Genomic DNA, 8400 nt, shown 5'->3' with positions numbered 1-8400 from the left:
TCGTTTTCATGCACATTTTTTAATTGAGAAATACTGCACCAAAAATCTTAGTTAGATGTAAAAATGCGCGACTAAATCTTCCCGGCAAAAATGTTAAAATGAATGACAGATTTCTTGAGTTATTTTAGATCAATTCTGACTATTTCGAGGAAGCATACTGGCTACGGCGTCTCAAAATGGACAAACAATAGTATTGCAGCTTTTTTCTCCTATTTCAAGCGAAGGTATTTTAAGGAAGTATGCGACCACACGCGTTTGGTTCGGCTAGTCGCCAACCGAACCGAACTCGTCTCTCCTTGAATGACAACAAACCATTTATTAAAGAATCCCTAGCGTAGACTTCGGCCCCGAAATGTGTGTGCCCGAACAGCCGAAAAAACCCTCACCGGTCCCAAATGTCATCATAATATATGCACGAACTCTACCGAACTGATTCGGCTGGGAAGCATGCGGACACATTTAAGTCGCTATGGATAAGACCGTCTGCTAAATGACTAAAATGTCAATATAAATTTAGCAATCATACCTTTAATCTACCCGCAGACGGCGCCAAAACCCTTCGGATAAAACCTTGATCGTCTGATCCAGCATCGGCCCGTTGTGGATGGAGGAGAGTCTGTGCGTCGAATACATCAGTGAAAGAGCAGGCCAGATTTTTTGAGTGTCTGCCTTCAGAGTGTATGGGAAAACAACACTCAGCCTCTATCTAAAATGGAGAGCCACAGTGGTGACAACATCCCTGCATCGAAATACAGCTCAGTGAAATATTACACAACGTTACCCCCCGAAAGTACACTAAGTGAACATGGCGGGCATTCTTCCGAGCAAGCTGGTGGTACCGAGACGAGACCGAGAAGTGGAACTTCGACGCAATATATTCCAAAAGCGGGGGACCACTTGAACTTTCAGATACCGAGAAAGAACCAAGAAAAGATAGGTACTTTCTCAATTGCTAAATTAATTGCTAAATTAGCAGTATATGCTAGCTAGCCAGCTGATGTTTTTGATACTACCGTTACTGCCAAAGATACCCATTTTTTCTGGAAGTTAACTAAACTAACGTTACTTGTAAACAAACTGTGTTTCAGCTGTCAGATCATTGAATTTGACCAGGGTCACTGTTCAGCTAACTAATAGCTAGAGGATAGCTTGTTCGCTTATTTAGCATGTTCTAAGCTTGCTTAGTTAGGTCACCTGCTTTTATTGCACCTGGAAGTGAAACATGGTTTACTTGGCCAGGTAGGTAGCTAGATAGCCATTGGGATGTAGAGTGCTGGTGAGCATTGTGTAGTAGATGTGTAAGTAGATAAATAGATGTATTGTGTGAAATGTGCATATGCTGCTAGATCAGCACAGTACTGTAGGCTAGCCTACATCTTGCACACTGTTTCTGCAGGTTGATACGTGTAACGTTAAATCTCTCTAGGACAAGGTGAAAAAAAGTAAACGCAAATGTGGCTATCATAAAGAACTATAAATGCCGTAATGATTTGGACGAGACTGCCGAATCGAGGCAAAGGTAATAATCTCTGGATTAACTATCTAATGTTAGCTATTTTGTATATGTTGTATATTATATATTGTGGAAGGGTTATTTTCCGACGCCAACCACCAGAACGATAGACAACTCAGGGAGCTATCACTCTCCATTATTGTTGTTGCATAACCTTCCCGACAAACTCTTCTACAGGACACAATTTATGCAGATGTATAATTCTCTCGAGCCCCAATGTCTTAAATCAGTGTGTTGTTTATGCTGCCAAAATGTTCTTGATGGATCTATGAATGTTGTAGAGGAGGTGATACTCTTGTCAACCAACACAGATTAGACTACTTTTCATAATGTGGTTTAGTTTGTGAAAGGCCTGCAGCCCAGCACGTAACACATTGTTGTGGAAGATGTTACCACATTGAGACACAGGCTTCCTGTTATGATTTGAAACTGTTTTGAGAGTGTATCAGAAGTCAAGTCAGAGGTGTGGTTTTCTCACTTCTGTGAAAATAGACTGCACAATGTCTCATCAGAAGTAGCACCTAACCAGATTTTCCGGTTATTTTGGCCAATGTGGCTTTTTATAAGCCTAGCATCTGTAGTTTCATTTCTGAACAAAAATAAGAAAAAAAGCATGCATTGACTTGCTAACGCTGAGGGGGTGTTATTTGTGTTGCACAATGGCTTACATGGAACCAAGTTTGTTTTTGTGTGTGGGTCAGTATTCTAACTGAGCATAGAATAGATTGTACATTATTTTGTCACAGGGGACAAATATGTTTAGATTGGGATTTGGGATAGAACTGAATTGACCAACCTGACTGTCTCTTGTCTCTGTCCCTGTAGCGTTGTTCCAGTATGTGTCCTCAGAGTCCAGGGAGTTTGAGGACATCTTGACTATTCTGTATTCCAGCTACAGAGAAGCCAGCTCCAACGGGACGTTCACGTACACCAAGCTAAGAATCGTCCATAGTGAACTGCTGGAGAAGAATGTAAGCAATGATTTAGGGTGACATTTTCGTTATACAAAAATACCATGAATCTGCAGCGCTGATGTTTAATATCTTTGATCATTGTTTGATTGACAGTTTGTAGAGAAAAGGAGGGAGCTGAAGCTGGATGGGAGGACAGAGAAGGAGCTGGAGGAGACCCACTGTTTCCTGATGGCTGACACCATCAAGGTGAGGAGCTATAGTATCCGCACATTTATATGTATATTGAATGTACATATTACATGCAATAATACTGTTACACCCCTGGTTATAGCTCCCATGGATCTGTGAGAATGGCCTTCTTGTGGGGCACAGCTGGATCACAGCTCTGGGTAATCCAGCTAAGGGTAAGGTCATCATCCAAGCTATTTAAACCTGAGTGTTGAAGTGTTGGCAGACGTTATTGTGTAGTTATTGTCTGTATGTGTGTATAGGGATTTCTAAACTGAAGTGAGGATTATTGTTGAAACATATTTTTCTGGAGAGTAAAAAGTAGTGATGGGGGAAAGATTTATACAGTTACGTATCGCAACATTATTTTGGATGTTATTATATTGATACTTTGACTCCCAAGTATTGATTTGTAAAAAAAAAAAAAAAAAAAAGGACACCAATTCTAGGTAGCGTTAGCTAGCGCTAGTTGGCTGTACCTGCACCAAAACTCAGGTATTTTTTTTATCCTATAGCTTGCTCTCAATCTTTTTAAATAGTGACCCAACATGTTTTCAGTACTTTTATTTCCACAACTGATCAAAAGTCATTTTCTCATGCTCTCTCTTGTCTCGTGAGCATTATGTTTGGAACATCAAATCACAATAAAATCGCAGTATCGAATTGCAATACATGTAGAATCATGAGAATCGAAATACATATCGTATCGGCACCTAAGTGTTGTGAAATCGTATTGCAAGGTCCCTGGCAATTCCCAGCCCTAGTAAAAAGGTTATGAGGAGGAATAAGACTGAATTGTTTCCGTTTTGTCTTTCAGGTGTTTATTTGTCTAAATACTCAGACTTACTGCAGGTCAATCCTTTTAATCCTGGAGTCATGGGAGAGATCATCATATTCAAGGTCATCAAGGTAAGAAAACCTCGTTGCTTTTCGCAAAATGTTTTCTCATAACGTGGTCAAAATATGAATGAAAGTAAACAAGCAAATCTCTCTCTCCAACAGGGTAAAGTAAAGAGCATCTATGAAAACATGTCTAAGAACCTTTTGGACCCCACGCCCAAGTTTGACAGCCATTTATCCAAGAATGCCAGCAAAGTCACATCTCTCACCTCCTATAGAGCCTATGAGCTTACTCAGGTACTGGTACTAACTACGTTGCATGTAGAGGATAGGTCTCTAATTTGGATTATAATCGATTAATAAACCAATATTTGTTAATATTGAAGGAGAAAAACTAACTCAAATGCAAGTGCGGCATAGAGGTTTCTTGTATTTACTGTACGTCTCATTCTGGCCTCCCCCCCCCACAGCAATACTTCTATGAGTATGACTTTGATGAGCTGAAGGCTCGGCCGAGGCACGTGTGCCCCTATGCAGTGGTCTCTTTCCAGTTCAAAGGCAAAGATGCTCTGTTACAAGCCAAGCCCATGGCTCCCCTAAGGTACAGGTCTATGTCAATTATGCATAAGTGTTGATGTAGAAATGTCAACCAATCCACAAATTATTTTGTTTGGGTTCTCTAACAGGTCAAACAGCCAAACATCTGCAGGAAGTAAAGGTAATGTCCTAGTTTGTTGATCTTTGTGGAAATAGGATTACGATATTATTACTATGAATAATTAATATTTTAGTCATTGAGCTGATGCTCTCATTCAGAGCCACTTCGCAGGTAAGTACTGTCATTGTGTTGATGTTATCTACTGATGGATGTGTTTGACTGTTATGCCCTTGTCTGTGTCTACAGGCAGGAGTAAATACACAGTGTGGAGTGGAGAGCTGGTGAATGAGGGTAGAGCAGTGTCCCAGGTCTCCTTCTGCTCCTTCTCTCCCCCCTTCCTGCCTTTCAAACTGTGAGTCATATGACCTTTTTACATATCAATGTCAACTTGATAATGAAGTCACTATTTTATTTTTTCCCACACCAAATGCAAACATACACATACAAACAACAACTCTGCCCACACCCGCAACTCAGAATCTCCATCCCTAGTGCTTGCATTATTGTTTGCCACATGGCCTTAAATTGTACCAATTTGTTTTTCTTGGTTGCCCATGCTATTTCAATAATAAATCATTAGATTTTTCCATTGTGTTAATGATGGCGGATTAATTCATTTCCAAGTTTTAAAATACCTTTTTTAAAGATTAGTGATGAGAAGAGAATCGTCCAGCCCCTTTGGGGATCTCACTACACCCCCATATGCCATATCTTGAAATATGCAGACAGACAGATTAAAAAATATGTTTACATTGTACTTGCTGTGCTGTGGTGCCTTCTCGCTGCAGTAGGGAGGAGAGAGAGACAACGTGTGCCAATCACACAGGCACTCGCTGTAATTCTTTTTAACACAGTGTGACTTTCAGGCTCTTTCTTAAGTCATTTGTGTGTCTTCATTATTTGAATCAAACAGTGTGCTTAAAGCATCAGACAAGCTCAGTGCATGTGTAGTGTCACTGTCTATATACAGTGAGGGGAAAAAAGTATTTGATCCCCTGCTGATTTTGTACGTTTGCCCACTGACAAAGAAATTATCAGTCTATAATTTTAATGGTAGGTTTATTTTAACAGTGAGAGACAGAATAACAGCAAAACAATCCAGAAAAACACATGTCAAAAATTTTATGAATTGATTTGCATTTTAATGAGGGAAATAAGTATTTGACCCCCTCTCAATCAGAAAGATTTCTGGCTCCCAGGTGTCTTTTATACGGGTAATGAGCTGAGATTAGGAGCACACTCTTAAAGGGAGTGCTCCTAATCTCAGCTTGTTACTTGAATAAAAGACACCTGTCCACAGAAGCAATCAATCAATCAGATTCCAAACTCTCCACCATGGCCAAGACCAAAGAGCTCTCCAAGGATGTCAGGGACAAGATTGTAGACCTACACAAGGCTGGAATGGGCTACAAGACCATCGCCAAGCAGCTTGGTGAGAAGGTGACAACAGTTGGTGCGATTATTCGCAAATGGAAGAAACACAAAATAACTGTCAATCTCCCTCGGCCTGGGGCTCCATGCAAGATCTCACCTCGTGGAGTTGCAATGATCATGAGAACGGTGAGGAATCAGCCCAGAACTACACGGGAGGATCTTGTCAATGATCTCAAGGCAGCTGGGACCATAGTCACCAAGAAAACAATTGGTAACACACTACGCCGTGAAGGACTGAAATCCTGCAGCGCCCGCAAGGTCCCCCTGCTCAAGAAAGCACATATACAGGCCCGTCTGAAGTTTGCCAATGAACATCTGAATGATTCAGAGGAGAACTGGGTGAAAGTGTTGTGGTCAGATGAGACCAAAATCGAGCTCTTTGGCATCAACTCAACTCGCCGTGTTTGGAGGAGGAGGAATGCTACCTATGACCCCAAGAACACCATCCCCACCGTCAAACATGGAGGTGGAAACGTTATGCTTTGGGGGTGTTTTTCTGCTAAGGGGACAGGACAACTTCACCGCATCAAAGGGACGATGGACGGGGCCATGTACCATCAAATCTTGGGTGAGAACCTCCTTCCCTCAGCCAGGGCATTGCAAATGGGTCGTGGATGAGTATTCCAGCATGACAATGACCGGCTCAAGAAGAAGCACATTAAGGTCCTAGAGTGGCCTAGCCAGTCTCCAGACCTTAATCCCATCGAAAATCTGTGGAGGGAGCTGAAGGTTCGAGTTGCCAAACATCAGGCTCGAAACCTTAATGACTTGGAGAAGATCTGCAAAAAGGAGTGGGACAAAATCCCTCCTGAGATGTGTGCGAACCTGGTGGCCAACTACAAGAAACGTCTGACCTCTGTGATTGCCAACAAGGGTTTTGCCACCAAGTACTAAGTCATGTTTTGCAGAGGGGTCAAATACTTATTTCCCTCATTAAAATGCAAATCAATTTATAACATTTTTGACGTGTTTTTCTGGATTTTGTTGTTGTTATTCTGTCTCTCACTGTTCAAATAAACCTACCATTAAAATTATAGACTGATCATGTCTTTGTCAGTGGGCAAACGTACAAAATCAGCAGGGGATCAAATACGTTTTTCCCTCACTGTATGGGGGACAGCCCTAGTGTGGAACTAGAAGGTTGACTGTCAGATGTATTACAGTGAATTAGGAAGTTATTCAGACCCCTTGACTTTTTCCACATTTCGTTACATTACAGCCTTATTCTAAAATGGATTGTGTGATTGGCACACGTTGTCTCGCTCTACTCCCTACTGCAGCGAGAAGGCACCACAGCACAGCAAGTGTTTATTGGGATGTCCGTCCTGAAGCTGCAACATCATTTCAGCCTTTCCGTTCTTACTTGTTTCTGACTGAAAAGTGCTGTTAACTAAATTCCTAACTTGTTTAGGAAAAACATTCCCTATTCCCTCAACCCATGCTCTCTTTACGTGAAACATGTAAGCCTCGCATGCATGTGATCAATAGGACCTATAGCATATCATAATCACACCAGTAAATTGGTTATAACAAACTCTGAACACAGTAACACGTGACAGCAAAATGGATGCGGGGGACGTGAAAAAGAAATTCGAAACGGGAGAATGTTTACTGGTTGCTCAGGAGGGAAAGGGGAAGTCAGATTTGTGGAAGACATTTGACTTAGTTGTGGAAACTACTGGAGATCAAGAAAAGGGAGGGTATAGGAGCAAGTGTTGCATGATAATTATGTGTGCCAACCAGTTGCTGTTTGATTACAATATTATTATTGTTTCTGACCATTTGGAACAGTGTAAACAACACGAAGTGTACCAGTTTGTTCTAATGAATAAAATACAAAAATATATAAAGCCTTTATTACAGCAAAGACTAAAAACGGTTGCATGCATTCGTGAATTGCGGTTTATTTATTGTTTATGCTAATTAATCAAAGCTCCCTTTTGTTCTTTAATTTTAAAACTAAAACACTTGATCGCATTTCAAAGCATGAATGACGCGTATGCTGTGCGATGACATGAACGAATGAATTATTGATTGATTGATACAGTAGCCTATATATTGAAACAGTAGCCTATATATTGAAATATAGGCCTAAGTTACGGTATTAAGACTAAATAGGACGCGTTCTTAGGCCTACAGCTCTCAGTGGTAGTTATACAAGGCTACTATACAAAGCCTACTAATTATAATGACATATTACTGTAATGATTATCATAATAATAATTGTAATAATGACAATAAGAAGGAGATCAAGAAAAAGGAGTGCTGCGTGCATATTATGTGTGACAAACAGGTGCTTTAAGATTACAATATAATTTTTCTGCCCGTTTGGAACAGTGTAAACAACACTAAATAGATTATAAGTAATAGCACTGTTCTAACGAAAAAATAAATGTAAAGCCTTTATTAAAGCATAGCAAAGATTATGGATTATGGTCCTCTGTAGCTCAGCTGGTAGAGCACGGCGCTTGTAACGCCAAGGTAGTGGGTTCGATCCCCGGGACCACCCATACACAAAAAATTTATGCACGCATGACTGTAAGTCGCTTTGGATAAAAGCGTCTGCTAAATGGCATATTATTTATTTATTATTATTAAAAACAGCCGAATCTGTGAAATTGCTTCATCTGACATTTTGCAGTTGCATGAGGCTTGGTGCTCACGGAATCAGTAGGCTATTAAACAAACACTCAGAGAAGCAAGAGCTGTCTTATTTCTGTGTGTATATATATATAATATATACACACACACACACACACTACTGTTATGATGAGTTTCTGGTATCGAGAAGTTCAGGATGCAAGAGAGTAGTC

The 8400-nt window shown here is 40.6% G+C and overlaps 1 protein-coding gene across 3 annotated transcripts in view; it reads left to right on the top strand.

Annotated features, from left to right (window-relative positions):
• The first annotated feature begins 485 nt into the window (after positions 1-485).
• Positions 486-8400, top strand: part of LOC121578335 (protein TASOR) — a 33051-nt gene continuing 25136 nt past the window's right edge. The window contains exons 1-9 of one of the 3 annotated variants that reach the window (XM_041892649.2): positions 486-937; positions 2339-2484; positions 2581-2673; positions 2759-2831; positions 3473-3564; positions 3658-3792; positions 3966-4096; positions 4182-4213; positions 4400-4505. In XM_041892649.2, the coding sequence (XP_041748583.1) occupies positions 712-937; positions 2339-2484; positions 2581-2673; positions 2759-2831; positions 3473-3564; positions 3658-3792; positions 3966-4096; positions 4182-4213; positions 4400-4505 (1034 nt within the window). In that variant the 5' untranslated portion in view covers positions 486-711. Of the gene's footprint in view, positions 938-2123; positions 2210-2338; positions 2485-2580; positions 2674-2758; positions 2832-3472; positions 3565-3657; positions 3793-3965; positions 4097-4181; positions 4214-4399; positions 4506-8400 lie in introns of those variants that run through there. The other 2 variants (XM_041892650.2, XM_041892651.2) reach the window with 2 other exon arrangements.

This window comes from Coregonus clupeaformis, chromosome 12, assembly GCF_020615455.1.
Source record: "Coregonus clupeaformis isolate EN_2021a chromosome 12, ASM2061545v1, whole genome shotgun sequence".
Lineage (NCBI taxonomy): Eukaryota > Metazoa > Chordata > Actinopteri > Salmoniformes > Salmonidae > Coregonus > Coregonus clupeaformis.
This window is presented reverse-complemented; position numbering and strand designations above follow the sequence as displayed.